This window comes from Cavia porcellus, unplaced genomic scaffold (genome assembly GCF_034190915.1).
Source record: "Cavia porcellus strain 051 isolate PalLab524CR breed Dunkin Hartley unplaced genomic scaffold, mCavPor4.1 scaffold_8, whole genome shotgun sequence".
Classification (NCBI taxonomy): domain Eukaryota; kingdom Metazoa; phylum Chordata; class Mammalia; order Rodentia; family Caviidae; genus Cavia; species Cavia porcellus.
The window spans coordinates 17,058,857-17,075,444 of NW_026947491.1; the positions used below are offsets into that span (position 1 = coordinate 17,058,857).

At 39.6% G+C, this 16,588-nt stretch overlaps 1 gene segment (V, D, J or C); it reads left to right on the plus strand.

Moving 5' to 3' along the window:
* The first annotated feature begins 15,652 nt into the window (after positions 1–15,652).
* Positions 15,653–16,193, plus strand: LOC134477203 (Ig heavy chain V region PJ14-like). The segment is given in 2 exon segments: positions 15,653–15,710; positions 15,793–16,193. Coding segments are annotated over 2 exon segments (447 nt in total).
* Positions 16,194–16,588: the final 395 nt, after the last annotated feature.

A 16,588-nucleotide genomic window follows, 5' to 3' on the forward strand; every position in this document is an offset into this window, starting at 1 on the left:
GGCTCAGGACCAGGTGCAGACTCCTGGGCTGCTGTGATTTTGAGTCTGTGGTTTTCTCTTCCTTCCGTGACTTTACTAAAGACACTGCAGGGTTGGCTTCCTACATTTTTAATTTTATATATTTGTATCAGTGTATGTTTGCAGTGCATGCAGTTTACAATCATCTTGGGGAGTGTGTGCAAGTGTGTAGCACAGCTTAAATTTTTTCTAAATCCCCTTGCTCTTGTCTTCTGTCTCTCTTTACTCTCTTCTCCATATCTTTCCCCAGTTTTATTAATGTTAATAATTATTATCGTATCTCATACATGTTTTGCATAGTGCTTACAGTCATTTAGGACATTAGACTGAAGGAAAGTTGGATCTGTGCTCTACATCATTTCCTTCCCTTCTCATTTTTCCACATAGAGTATATGAGACTCCTTCCCATTTGCAAAAGTTATGCCCCTCTGTCTCCTAATAGCTTTCCTTTTCTGTTCTCTGTTTGCACCTTTCCTTACTCAAATAGAAGTCCTATATGGTATTTAAGCTTCTGTGTCTGATTTATTTCTCTCAACATTGTATTTTCAAGGTGTGCACATTTTCCTAAAAATATCTTACATTTGACCTTTTAAGTGAGTAGCATCCCATTAAGTATGGACAGCACATCCATCATCTGTTACTGGGCACACAGCTTTGTATGCCACACATGACCCTTCCTTTGGGGCGTCCATGACCAGCTGAGGGAGAGGAGGATCCACAGAGCATACGAAAGGTCCCAGAGAAAGTGCAGGGAAGGAAGATGGGAACAAGTGTTTCCTGTCAGCCTCTGTGCTCCCTCTCTGTCCTACACCACATGTTCCAAGGGACCCTGCAGCACAGAAGTTATGAGTGACTGATGAAGTAAGCAAGTCACAGGCAATGATACTCTCAAGTTTAATTACATAAATATATAATTACCAAAATAGTTTTTATTTCTTAATTTGAGTTTTATTTATTATTTATTTTTGTCTTTTTGAGACAGGGTCTCGCTGTGCAGTTCAGGCTGACCTTAGGCTCACTTTGTAACTCATGGTCATCCTGAATTTACAACAATCCTTCCACCTCAGCTTCCCAAGTGCTGGGATTACAAGCATACGCCACCACACACAGCTAACATGAGTCTGATTAGATGAGTTAATGTGACTTGCATGAATCTAAAAGTAACCTGTAGATTTTGTGAGTTTGGTATGTTTTGAGTGTCAAATCATCATCATCTAAAAATGAATTTGATAATTCTATGCCCATGACAATGAGTTTCTTGTGCAGAATTAAATGTTTCAGTATGGAGATTAAATCCTTCACATCCCTCTCCTCATGGTCTGAGACCACACAGCTCTTCTCTCAGCCAGGTCACTGCAAGGGACTTTGTCCCCAAGATCAGTCCCAGCACTGTATGCAGCACTGCGCTCAGGGGAAGAGGTGACAGGACAGCCTAGCTGCACTCAGGATAGTGCTCAAGGACTTCCATGAGCAATTTCTGCTCATGGTGGTTGGACAGGAGCAGGATCTGCTCTTTCCTTATGGGAGTTGGAAATAGGAATTTATAAGACACAGTGGTTACTCTGTATCCTTTTTGTATCTATCTATCTATCTATCTATCTATCTATCTATCTATCTATCTATCTATCACACATCTCTCCTTTGGCGTGGATCCCCACATCCTTTCAAAGCCCCATGTACTTGAGGTAAGACTTCTCAGAGGTGCATAGACTTAGGATATATGGATATGTGTAAGGGCATGTTTTAATTAGGTGGCTTCAGGATAGGTCTGGGACAGGATAATGGAAACACTGCCCCGGCTTGCTCTCACCACATATGCTTCATCCATATATGAAGATCAGGCACAAGGAAGTTTTCTCGTTATTAATAAATAATTGCAGTGCTGGGGCCCGTATTTCCAAGATTTAAGCATCGAGTTGAAGTTGCAAAATATCCTGCCAAATCCTTCAGTGTGAATTTTCTGGCAGATTTCCATTTTTATTTTCTCTTTCTCTTGTTTTTTCTTTCTCTTTTTCTTGCCACTATACAGAAAATATTATGCATTATACAAAATAAAGCTACAAATGAAATAAAATGAGTGAAAAATCTCAACATAGTTTTCAAAGATAGGAAAGGGAAAAAATAATTGAAAATCGGGCTGGAGATTTAGCTCAGTGGCATAAGCACCTGCCTGGCAAGTGCAAGGTCATGGGTTGAATCCCTGGTACAAAAAAATAATTGAAAAATCATGTTCTCTTATTAGTTACAATCAAGAAAATTAAACTTAATCAAAAGAGATTACAGGAAAAAAGGCAGCTTAAAAAGGATGAATATTACAAGTAAGTGGGAAAATGAACAGCTGAGGAGGATAAATGTAATCAAAGAATGTTTATGCATGTTTAAACTCTAATAACAAATTAAACAGGTTTAACTAACAGCTGCCACATGTTACAATGGGTGAAAGAAAATAGCCAAATTAAGTTTTAGTGAGGATAACAAGCATCATTGTATCTTACTTATTCCTGAGAAAATGTAAGCAGTGTGACAATTCTGACACCTATCTCACTTGTTATTAAAAGAAAAAATGAGCCTCAGCATACACCCCCAGCACAGTTCCAGAGTGAAGGCAGGTAACAGAAGGACACCTGTGAATTGCTTCCAGTTCACTTTCCTAGTAACATATCACAGTGACCTCTTTCCTAGGTGGTTGAAGCTCATTTCTGTTTTTAGGACACAGACCTCCAGTTCTAGATTTCATAATTTTATTTACTTTGTAACTTCAGTTGTTTGATGGAGTCAGGAAATGTCATTAATTTGCAGTTAGTTCAATTTTGCTGTTCTTTCTTCTCCTTGTTTAAAAAATATGAGATCTACTCTTTCTCATATAGTTACATTTACCAAATGATGTGAAGCATTTCTCGCAGTAAGTTAAAAATTAGAACATCCAATTACCTACTAACAAAACCACTGAAAAAGTTAAGCCAAAATGCATTTTTGTGTGTATTTATTTTTGTGGCTCCAGAGACCAAAGCCAGGGCCACACTCAGGGTAGGGAAACAGTCTACCATTGAGCTATGGCTCCACCCTTATTTTTATATACTAGGATATTGATTGACATAAACATCCAGAACTTCTTTTTCTTAATTAAATAATTTTTTAATGAATAAGGGAGAGATTGAAATAAAAGATGACACAACAATAGAACAACACAGGTCAAAGCATGACTGTTTCAGCAACCTATTGCTTCACCACCAAATAACTCGACCCAATAGGAGTTACCATAATGTCTGTCTTTTTCCTTGAAATATTTGAATAAGACTTCATACACTATAGCTTCAAATATTTCCATATCAAGAAGCCCAGAATAAAGCCTTTCCAATTACTAAGTGAAAACTTTATAAGGCTTCATGGTCACATAATAGGGAATCATGACTACCACATATTTTTATATATTTGAATCATTATTTACATCAGGGAAACTATTCAGTAGTCACACATGCGAGATTGATATATTTCACTTATGAGTATGGTCTCAAGCTGCGCCCATTTATTGATAAATATCTCAATGTGATCCTTCTTTATAGCTGAGTAATACTCCATTGTTTAGAAATACCACAACTTTTTGTCCATTCCTCAGTTGATGGACACTTGGGTTGTTTCCAAGATTTGGTGATTACAAATTGTGCTGCTATATACATAGGTGCACATATATCACTGTGGTATGATGCTTTCAGTTCTTCTGGGAATATGCTTAGATGTAGAATAGCTGGAATAAATGGGACTTCCAATCCCAGCTTTTTGAGAAATCTCCAGTCTTACCTCCACAAAGTTGTATCAGACTACACTCCCACCAACAGTGTAGGAGAGTTCCTTTTCCCCCACAGCCTCTCCAGCATTTGTTGTTGTTGGTTTTCTTGATCCTGGCCATTCTTTCATTAGTGAAATGGTATCTCAGTATGGTTTTAATTTGCATTTCTCTAATGACCAATGATGATGAACATTTTTTCATGTATTTATTTTCCATTTGTATTTCTTCATCTGACGTGTGCGTATTCATCTCAGATGCCCATTTTTGGATTGAATTTGAATTTTAGGGTCTGAGTTTTTTTAATTTTTTACATTTTTTAGGCAAGAGTCCCTTGTCTGAGATAGAGTTCACTAAAATGTTTTCCCAGTAGTTGGGTTTTCTTTTCACTATGCTGGAAATTTCTTTTGACATGCAGAAACTTTTTAATAAGAAGTGGTTCCAGTTATTGATTCTGGGAAGTACTTCCGGTGTGGTTTGAGTCCTGTTCATGAATTCTCTACCTACTCCTATGTCTTCAAGGTTTCTACCCAATTTGTCTTCCAATAGATTTAGTGTTTCTGTTTTAATATTCAGATCTTTGACCCATTTAGATTTTAATGTAGTACATGGTGACAGACATGGGTCTAGCTTTAGTTTTTGGCAAATGGAGAGCCAGTTTTTCCAGCACCATTTATTAAAGAGACTGTCGTTCTTCCAGTGAACCTGCTTGGCTCCTTTATCAAAGATAAGGTGGTTTTGTGTGTTTGTAGTTGTGGTTGTATCTTCTAATCTATTCCATTAATCTTCGGCTCTGTTTTGATTCCAATAATATGTTGATTTTACTACTGTTGCTTTGTAGTATAACTTCAAGTCAGGGATTGTGATGCCTCCTGCCTTGCCTTTGCTGCTGAGAAATGCCTTTGATATTCTAGGTTTCTGCTGGTTCCAGATGAAATTTAGGAGTGATTTCTCTAGATCTATAAGGTATGTTGATGGTATTTTTATTGGGATTGCATTGAATCTTTATAACATTTTTGGGAGAATGGCCATTTTCACAATGTTTGTTCTTCCTATCCATGAGCAAGGGATGTTTTTCCATTTTCTGAGATCATCTTCAATTTCTTTTTTCAGTGTATTTTAATTTTCCTTGTATAGGTCTTTCACTACTTTCGTAAGAGTAATTCCTAAATATTTCATTTTTTGGTTGCTAATGCGAAGAGTGTGGTTTCTCTTATTTGCCTCTCTGTGATTTTTTTGTTCATGTATAGGAATACTATTGATTTCTGAGTATTGATTTTGTATCCAGCTACATTACTGAATTTATTTATTGTAGCTAAGAGTCTTTTAATGGAGTTTAGGCGGTCTTCTATGTAGAGTATCATGTCATCTGCAAACAATGATAATTTAACTTCTTCTTTTTCTATCTTTATCCCTTTTATTTCTCTCTCTTGCCTAATTGCTCTGGCTAGTACTTCCAGTACTATATTAAATAGGAGTGGAGATAAAGGACATCCTTGTATTGTGCCTTATTTTAAAGTAAAGGCTTTCAATATTTGGCCATTTAGTATGATGCTGGGTGTTGCTTTGTCATAAATGTCCTTTATTATATTGAGGTAATGACCACCTATTCCAATTTTCTGTAAAGTTCTTATCATGAATGAATGTTGGACCTTATCAAAGCTTTTCCTGCATCTATAGAAATGATCATGTGATTCTTAATTTTGGCTTTATTGATATGGTGGATTACATTTAGTGATTTATGTATGTTGAACCATCTTGCATTCCTGGGATGAATCCCACTTGGTCATGATGTATAATCTTCTTGATGATTTGCTGCATCGTATTTGCCAATATTTTACTGAGGATTTTTGCATCTGTGTTCATTAGGGAGATCGTTCTATAGTTCTCTTTTTTAGTTGGGTATTTCTCAGGTTTTGGTACTAGAGTAACCTTTGCTTCCAGGAATGACTTAGGTGGATAGCTTCCCTTTGAATTTCATTGAATAGTTTGAGGAGTGTCGACATTAGGTCTTCTTTGTATTTCTTGTAGAATTTTGCAGTGAATCCATCTGGGCCTGGGCTCTTCTTTGTAGGTAAGGGCTTAATTACATTTTCAATTTCATTAACCGAGATTGGGTTATTCAACAGTTTTACATCTTCTTGATCTAGTTTTGGTACTTCATATGTTTCTAAGAATCTGTCTATTTCTTTTGTGTTATCAAACTTTTGAGAGTAGAGGTTTTTGAAATAGGTGTTGATGATCTTCTGTATTTCTATTGGATCTGTAGTGATTTCACCTTTTTCATTTCTTATTGCATGAATTTGAGCTTTTTCCTCCCGTTTTTTAATAAGGTTGGCTAGGGGCTTATTGATTTTACTTATTCTTTCAAAGAACCAACTCTTTGTGTCATTGATTCTTTGGATTGTGTTCTTAGTCTCTATTACATTGATTTCTGGTGTGATTTTTATAATTTCCTCCCTTCTTTTGGCTTGGGCTTGACTTGCTCTTGTTTTTCTAGCTGTTTGAGGTGTAACATCAACTTATTTATTTGTATTCGTTCTGATTTCCTGATGTGGGAACTCAGTGCAATGAATTTTCCTCTGAGCATGGCTTTCATTGCATCTCACAAATTCTGGTAAGTTGTATCTGCGTTTTCACTTTCTTTTAGGTACTGTTTAATTTCTTCTTTAATTGCTTCTGTGATCCACTGATTACTCAAGAGTGGGTTATTCAGTTTTCATATCTTTGCGGGATTTTTGCAGTATCTTTTATCATTAATTTCTAATTTCAGAGCGCTATGATCCGATAACATGCAAGGGATGATTTCAACTCTTTTGCATTTGTTTAAATATGTTCTGTGAGCTAATATATGGTCTATTTTAGAGAATGATCCATGTACTGCTGAGAAGAATGTCTATTCTGATGTTGTTGGGTGGAACATTCTGTATATGTCTATCAAATCCATTTGTTCGCAGGTGTGATTCAGTTCTGTTATTTCTTTGCTCATTTTCTGTCTGTTTGATCTGTCCCTTGGTGTCAATGGCATATTAAGGTCTCCTGTTAAAATTGTGTTACTGATAATTTGAGTTTTCATTTCTGTTAATAGTTGTTTTATATACCTGGGTGCTCTGGAGTTTGCTGCATACATATTTAAGATAGTTATCTCTTCTTCTTGGAGTTTTCCCCTAATGAGTATGTAGTGACTTTCATTGTCCTTTATGGTCATTGTTGGTTTAGAGTTCCGGTTGTGTGCAAACAGAATGGCTACTCCTGCTTTTTTTTGGATTCCTGTTGCATGAAGTATTGTTTTCCATCCTTTGACTTTCAGGATGTGAGTATCCTTCTGGGTTAGATGGGTTTCCTGTAAACAGCATATGGTTGGATTTTGTTTCTTGATCCATTCTGCTAGACTATTTCTTTTGATTGGTACGTTGGGACCATTTACATTAATGGTTATTACTGTTAAATGCTGGTTTATTGTTGACATGTTATCTCTCTGCTGTTGCATCTTTATCTTTCTGTTCTGTTTAATTGTCTGCTTTGCTTAGTGATTTTTTCCTTTGTGTATCTAAAATGTCTTTCAATATTTTTTGCAGGGCTGGTTTGGTGTTCATGAAGTTCTTCAGCTGTTTTTTGTCATGGAAATATCATATTTCACCATCAATTTTGAATGATAGTTTTGCAGGATACATCATTCTAGATTGGAAATCTTTTTGCTTTAGGATCTGGAATACTTCGCTCCATGCTCTTCTTGACTTTAGTTTTTGTGCTGAGAAATGTGCTGTGATTCTGATAGGTTTTCCTTTATAAATGATCTGTCTTTTGTCTCTGACAACTTTTAATAATCTATTCTTGTGTTGGATTTCTGGGATGTTGATTATTATATGTCTGGGTGTAGTTTTATTTTGGTTATGACTATTTGAGGTTCTATATGCTTCACTGATCCTGATGTCGGTTTCTGATCTCATGCTTAGGAAATTTTCAGCTATTACTTCTCTAAATATCCTCTTGACATCCTTTATGTTGTCTCCTTCTTTTCCATTAATCCCTATAATTCTTATGTTATTTTTCTTTGCATCGTCTTGCAGTTGTTGAATTGTTGTTTCCTGAATCCTTGTTATTTTTGAAAGATCTTTCCTTTCCAGTTCACTAGCTGCAATCCTGTCTTCAAGGTCTGAAATTTTATCTTCACTTTCATTAAGGCGGTTTTTACAACTTTCAATGGAGTTTTTTTTATTTCCTGTATATCTCTGTGCATCTGCATTATGTATTCTGTTTGTTTCTTATATTGCTCATCTAGGGATTCTATCTTTTTGTTTAGTTCCTCCAATTTTTTAACTGTGTTTTCTTTAGATATATTCAGAATCTCTTTCATTTGGTTTATCATTTCTTCTTTTACCTGGTAGATTATTTTGAGTTCTAATTCCTTTAAAGCTTCCTGGAGTTGCTTGTTAATTTTAGTAGCTATTATGTCCCATATTTGAGGTGAATGGCATATATTTTCTTCTCTATACATCGCTCCGAGTGTTTCTTGAGAGGGGCTGGAGGTTTGATGTTGTAATTTGGTCTTTCGTTTTGTCATTTTCCTATATTTCTGTGTTTCAAGTGCATTTGAAAGTTTCCTCAGGGTCTGTTAGAAATCCCCTTCTATGTTCGCAACTCCTGAGACTCTGAAACCCAGTTACCCCAAGCCACTGGGCCTGTGGAACCAATGACCCTCTTCTGCCTGTTTAGAACTCTGTAGTTCCAGATAAGCTGGGCTTCAGGGACACTGTGCACCCACCTGCTTGTTGGAAGCGCCACAGTTCTCCAAGCACAGCCAGAATGGGTAGGTGGATGTAGATGCCTCAAACCCACTTATCCACTTCACTGCACTTGCAAGCCTGGAGTGTCCTGAACAGTCTGGGCTTTGGGCAGAGTGCACTGAGCACTTACCGTAGGCCGCGGGGCCTCTGGAACCTGCGATTCTCCCCTGCTTGCTGAGATATCCACAGTCCTGCAGACACAGGAGGATGCGGATGCAGGTGCCCCAGATCCACCCAGCCCTTCCTCTGCACCCAGGTGGTGAGGTGCAGGAGTCCCAAATAGGCTGGACTCCGGAGATAGTGTGCGCCTGCCTATTTGCTGGAAATCCACAGTTGTCTAAGCACAGCCGGAATCTAATGTAGGTTTCTCTGTGTGGTGCGTTATTACAGCCTCACAGTAGACCTGCTCACCCCCTATTATGCACATCTGTAACCCTCATACTCTGATGCTCTAGCATGAACAATCTGTAGTAATCCACCAACTTCTTCAAAGTGCTCCTTCTGATCCCATGGTCTAGAGTGACCCCAGCCCCAGGTAGTGAGTCTTTGACCTATTTTATTATGTCAGCCAGGTATACCTAGATTCCATGTTTTTAGTGCCTTGTTTCTTTGATGTTTTAACAAAATTTATTAATTTATTGTTAATTCAGTGGTTTTGGTTATGGTTATACTGCGTCTTGTAAAGAAAGACCAACTTTTTCTGTGTCTACATTTGCAAGATGGTGAGCAGCTTTCTTTCACCAGAATCTTAGCATATTTAAATAATCACTAACAAACCCATTGAAGAATTAAAATCAAATGTTTTATATCTGATATTTCTTTGATTTTTCATTTTCTGTTTGTTTTTGCCTTACTGCAGATGGAAAGTCCTCAGAGTGAATAGGCCAGAAACCTGGCACTGAGCTCTATCTCCTGCTGTTTTCATGCATTGGGAAATGAATCAGCATAAATGTCCATGAGTGCTGACACATAATCTTGTGAAGGTATTTATAAACAAATATAATGTGTCAAAAACGACCACAGTTATAGGGTGTGCACTCTTTGTATGAATGTTGAAGTAGAAAAGCAACACAGATCTGCTCATGAGCTGCTTGGGAATGGGATGCAAGAGGGAAGGGACAAGGGAGAGGGATTGCAGAGGAGCCTCAGGACACACTGAGTATAACATGCATGCTCACTACTGAGGCTGTGTGTAAGGTTTTGTGCCAGTATCCATATGTATTAGTATTTCTCTGGTGCACACTTTATCAGCAGTTTATGTGTTATATCTGTCACAGATTGGCAGTATCTAAATATAGAAAAAGAGAGAGAGCATTAATGACATTTGAAAATAAGAGAGATTCATTATGAAGCATCCACACAAATGCTGTTTTTTGTTAATTTCAGCAAACGGCAGATGCAGCAAAGTCACACATGATATCCCTGCATAAAGAGGTGAATAGAATTATGACTAGATGTGTGTGCTCTGTCCAGGACCTGGAACAAGAAGCAGTTTGTTCACAGTTTAGGAGAGCATAGGCCAGACAGTAGGGAAGACAATTATGGCACAGTAGCTCTCCTGTAGGAAAAGAAACTGTTTCTGACATTCATAAGTTTCATGAAACAGATAAATTGAATACAAAATGGATTTTATGTCCATAGGAGAAACAAAATGACATGAAGGGATAGAGACACCAAGACATTATCTTACAATGAATCCTCATATTGTCTTGAATGAAATCATTGTTGCCAAACTCCCTCACTACAGTCACATCTGAGGTGGGCACAGCCCTGTGTGAGTTTTCATGCCCAGAGCTCTCTATATAGCAGGACGCCAGGCAAATAGGGCCTCCCTGTGCTGATGAAAAGAAGCCCAGCCCTCATCCTGCATCTGTGCTGAGGAGCCCAGTCCTGGATACTAGCTGTTCCCACTTGGCGACTGGCACAGAGCACAGATGGCTCACCACGGAGCTGTCCCTGAGCATGGCTGTACTGTGCGCTGTTTTAAAAGGTAAATTATTTAAAAGAAAATATGTGAAGGGCACCAGTGGAAATGCATGGGTTACACAGTGGACCTGTGGGACAGTTTCCTGCACAGGTCATCAAGTGTTTGCAGTTGTCCTTCTGTGAGGAGCAGCTAGTGGACTCCGGGTGATTCTTGGTGTAGCCTGGGGGTTAACTGAGACTCTCCTGCGTATTTCCGTGGTTCACCTTTAGTAACCCTGTCATGAACTGGATCCACAGGCTCCATGGAAGGGGCTGGAATGGATCTCAGCTATCAGTAGCGGTAGTAGCACATACTATGCAGACTTCATGAAGGGCTAATTCATCGTCTTCAGAGACAATGACAAGCACGCGCGGTATCTGCAGTTGGGTAGCTTGAGACCTGAGGATAAGGCCGTGTATTATTGTGCAAGAGACACAGTGAGTGAAACCTCAGTGAGAGTAGTAATAAACATCCTGCAGGGACGCTTAGGACCAATAGGAGGCGCTGGAGATACAAAACGCAGAATCTACCACAAGAGGACATGTATTTTACCATTTTATTTTTTAAAGTTAATGTTATGATGTTTTAAAAAAATGATGCTATGGGACAATAGAAATATCAAAGAAACATGTTTTAAAATTAATATTACTTAAAATACCAAGTAAAACTCAGAATAATCGATTCATTTTCTAAAGCTCACAAAAGACAAGAAATCCAGTATACAAAGTAGTGTAAGTTTGTTATTATCTGCTATTGAAACAGTGGGTCTTGCATTTTGTAGCCTTTCCTCAAAATGTAGAAAGTCCTTTTCAATGTTTTATAATGTAACATAAGACAAGGTAGTAAAATACAGTTTAAACATGTAAGAATGTGTATAAATAGATCATCTTACATGTCTCTCACAAATAGACAAAAAAAATCTGTCAGATGTATGATTACATACAAGTCCGCATACTCACAATGAAAAATCACATAATACTGTCAGAAAAGGTTCTTAAAACTAGTCTTTAATTAAAATTTAGTTCAATAAAAACCATGGTACTACGTAAAAAGGAACTGAGAGATTTAAATAACAATCAATTTTTTTTCAGTTGATCAAAACTTCTGTCAACTACCTTTTATAAAGTATGTTCTAAGGAAATGTTACTAAAAATGGCACACATTAGTGTTTACTTTTTTCCCTTTAAAAGCTCATGGATAATCATCTAAAAATGTCTGTATAGCAAAGTTGAGGTGGCACTGAGTCATTTGTATCATATTTATCATCTCAAGTGTTTCAATGTTGCAAATTTCTTCAATGAAACAAATAGCATAGAAATAAAAATACTTCTGTGTTTTCAGGGGTCCAGTGTGAGGCATAGATGGTGCAATCCAGGAGGGCAGGCTTGGTGCAGCTGGGAGCATCCCTGAAACTCTCCTTTGTAGCCTCTGGTCTCACTTTCCTTGATTGCTGTCTGAACTTTGCCTATCAGCCACAGGGAAGGGGCTACCAGCACTCGTTCTGATGGTGACACACACTGCACTGACCTTGTGAAGGGGTGATTCACTATCTTCAGAGTCAGTGCTAAGGACCCACTTATCTACAGATGAGCAGCCACAGAGCCCGGGACAAAGCCATATGTTAGCAAGCAAGAGCCACGATGAGGGGATAACAGTATGAGCCCAGACACAAAGCTTCCTGCAGGGCACCCACTCTCTCTCTCTCTCTCTCTCTCTCTCTCTCTCTCTGACATTTTGAGGCCAGGTTTCAGGCTGGTGTTGAACTCATTTGGTAGCCCAGGCTGGCCTTAAACTCAAAACAATCCTTTACCTTCAGGCTCTCGAGTGTTGTTCTTATAGGCTCATGCCACCATGCCCATCTCTTATCTCTTTGCAGGGGACACACATCCATACACTCAGCCTGACCCAGGGTATGTTTTTGCCACCACTGTCCCACACCTATAAAATCCAATTCCCACATTCTCATCAGACCTCTGCTGATAGGAATTAGCAATCTAAGATGCGCTTTGTGAGAATAGTAGACCTCTTCATGGCTCACACTGCACTGCTGCCCTTTACAAACCTTTCAGGATTCGAACCTGGTTACAGGCCTAAAGGTTTGAGTGGATGTTGAATGTGGGACCTGAGGAGTGTCAGCATTATTGTGCTTGGTAACACAGGTGAATTTCCTAGGTAAGACAGTGAAGGCCAAGGTCACAGGGCATGTTTGGGAAAACCTTGGGCCCTGTGAGGAGGGAAATTTCTTCATCTGGCAAGATAATCTCACTAGAGTTCAGGAGTTCAGTATCCTCCACCTCTTTAGGGTACTCACAAATATTTCCACTCCAATGTAAGAATCTAATTCTTTCCCTTTCTCTTTTCCTTCACTTTTCCTTCAGATATCTTTGAAGGCTGAGCATTAAAATTATAGTTTATGGTGTAGTTAGATGTCTTTGAAGGCTGAACATTAAAATTATAGTTCATGGTATAGTCAGGATTTACCAGGAAATAAATTTAATAAAGGACACATAATTTATAGGATTATTTTATATTATTCACCTGAAGAATAAAATGCAAAAGAGTGTGGGAAATCTGTGTATATACCAGAGATGCAAAGAATCCAGCTAAGGAAATGGAACTCATGTCAATATCCTCCATAATTCCAGCTGGAGACCCGTAGCGCAGGACAATGTCTCATGCAAGTGTGTGTCAAGGATCTTCACTGGGAAGGCCCAAAGGTCAGTGGTGGAAGCTAGAAAGTCTATGCCAGCAGGATGAAGGATCTGAACCAACAGGCTGAGGGACTTGCACTGGGTCCAGGAAGTGATGCTCCAAATAAGAGTCTGAACTCCACCAAGAAGAGCAGCAGCAATCCTTATGTGACTGACAGGATCTGATCTCTTCTTACAAGGGGAATAGCTTAGTTTCTATCAGGAAAACTGTCACAGCAATCTTCTCCAGGAGAGTTAGTAACAAGCCATTTGAGATAGATATAGGATGCATTCAAGAGTAGAGTGTGGGTGCCAAATAAATGAGGCATTGGAAGGGCCATTTGAAGATGCAGTTACAGCACCAATCAAAACAGAGAAACACCTTGCCGGGCTGGTTCAAACCTCTTCAGAAGGTCCTATGTGCTTTTATACATGTTGCACCCTATAGTAATTTGTATCCCATCACCACAATTCATGGGACCAGGAAACAGCAGATGGTGTTGTGGCAAAGTTAAATCATTAATAAAGGCACAGTTATAAATTAACTAACTTAATATGCATGTGGTGGGTCACACCTGTAAGCACAGCACTCAGTAGCTTGAGACAGAAAGATTGTTAGGATATTGTTAGCCTGGCCTACAAAGTGAGCTGAAGCTGGGGCTGAACTGCATAGCAAGAACCTGTCTCAAAAAACACCACAAAATCAAAACAATAACAAAAGTCTATTTTATTGTCATGTTACACCAAGTTAATATCAAACAGGAGCCTCTGCCTAACTCCTGATTCCTGCCAGGTAAACACCCTGCTGAATACAGGCAGGCTTGATGTCTGGGTCCAGCTGCTTTTCTTCTGATACTGTGCAGGGCCAATTTGATTGTTTTAGCTGATGTTTCCCTTAGTGAATAAAATATATTGCTCCTAACTGGCTTCAAGAACTTTGGTAGGGGAGAAGTAACCCAGTCAGAGATACTTTTTCACTCTATTGAGCTACTTGAACCCCCTCCCCTCACCTCCAGGATGTTCCTGTGTTATAATAAACAATTCCTTTTAAGCAAATGTATGCAGAGTTAGCTTACCTGACAACATGTGACTTAATTCAATCCATGTAACCAGTCATGAAATGCCTTTTACTTCCTGCTTGCAAACTGTAGCTAAACTGACCCAAAATACTGCCTCAGTACTGATGATTTTGATCTGGGATTCCCCTCAGCCTGGCAGCACAGTAAGCAGTTTCCTTATTGATTCCTCAGTGCAAGATGTCTTCCATTCATTTTGATATTGGTTTTCTGTAACAGTGGAACTGGGAAAGGTTCCAATCACTGTTTTCCCTGGTGAACTACAAGCAACATTTGTGCTTCCCATTCCCACAATCATGTGCTCTGCCAGCCTAGATGTTGTAGTTCTGAGGGAGAGGGGAGGCTTGAACCATGCAACACAGTGATGATTTCATACAGCTGGAAGCCTAGGATTTACCCACATCATTTTGAGCTCCTCATGCCTCTGAGGAAACAAGCTAAAAGGTAAATGGGAGTGTGGCAGGGCTGATTGATTTAGACTATCAAGTGCAAACTGGACTGTTACTCCACAGTACAGGAAAGAAAGTAAAATACTTAGAGTGCAGAAGGTCCTTTTGGCAATCTTACCATGCCCTGTTCTGTTTTTTGTATCGGGGATTGAACTCACAACCATGCACTTACAAGGTAGGTGCTTAGCCGCTGCGCTAAATCCCTGGCCCCATGACCTGTTCTTAAAAATCATACTAATGGTTAAGCTCCTAGAACTTTTCCGGGAATATAGTCCATGATTTCCCATCCACAACCTCAAACCGTTAGTCTTCCCTGAATCAGGATACCATGGGGATCTAAGAAACAAGGCCCTGACATTTTTCATGAAGACTGTATGCAAGAATGAAAGAGTAACTTTTCAAAAGGCAGTCATGGACAAGAGCACAGGGTCTGCGCCAAGAAGAAAAACAGTTTAGTTAATTTTAGGAAAAGTTTCCTCGGATCCAGTAAAAGCCCCAGAGATACACAGTTCTCTGCCCCTCTACAAACCCTCCCATGGAAAGACCATCATTAGTAAATGCAGTCAGCAGGTCAGAAATTAATCTGGACAGAAATATTCTGTTGAAGATTCCCACATAAATTGTGCTCAAAATCAACAAATCCTTCACCGTGTTCAATTTCATTTTGTGTGGAAGTGTGACTACCCAGAAGATGCAGAAAAGGATCTCAGTGTCAGGAGTCCGCTCTGATCACCCTGTGAAAATCCCTCTCCCTGGGAAGCACTAAAGCACTCTGCGCTGGGTCCCACCTTTATACCGTCAGGGCTCCTCTACGCAAAGCAGGCCCAACTCAGGATGAAAAGCCAGTTCTGGCTGAGCAGTCCCAGTCTCCTCCCACAGGAACCTTCACTGACCATGCAGTTCTTGGCTCTGCTCCTCTGCTTAGTGACAGCTCCCTCCAGTGAGTGTCTGAGGTTCATGAGAGGGATCTGGGCACAGGGAGCCGGGTGGTCTTGACTGATGGTGATGCGTCTTGTCCTCAGGTGTCCTGTCCCAGGTGCAGCTACAGGAGTCAGGACCTGGTCTGGTGAGGCCTTCAGAGACCTTGACCCTCACCTGCACGGTCTCTGGATTCTCTTTAAGCAGCTATCATAAACACTGGGTCCGTCAGCCTCCAGGGAAGGGGCTGGAGTGGATTGGTGTGATATGGAGTGATGGAAGCACAAATTATAATTCAGCCCTTCAATCTCGAGTGGGCATCAGCAGGGACACTTCCAAGAGCCAAGTCTCACTTACACTGAGCAGCCTGAGCCTGGAGGACACGGCCGTGTATTATTGTGCAAGGGACACAGTGAGAGGACCTCAGTGTGAGCCCAGACAAAAACCTCACTGTAGATTCGCTCAGGACAGCAGGGGGCGCTCGAGACACCCTGAGCTCTTGTGAGGCTCAGGACCAGGTGCAGGTTCCTGGGCTGCTGTGACTTTGTGTCTGTGGTTTTCTCTTCCTTCCGTGACTTTACTAAAGACACTGCAGAGTTGGCTTCCTACATTTTTAATTTTATATATTTTTATCAGTGTATGTTTGCAGTGCATGCAGTTTACAATCATCTTGGGGAGTGTGTGCAAGTGTGTAGCACAGCTTAATTTTTTTCTAAATCCCCTTGCTCTTCTCTTGTCTCTCTTCACTCTTTTCTCCATCTCTTTCCCCAGTTTTATTAATGTTAATAATTATTATCGTATATCATACGTGTTTTGCATAGTGCTTACAGTCATTTAGTACATTAGACTGAAGGAAAGTTGGATCTATGTTCTACTTCATTTCCTTCCCTTCTCATTTTT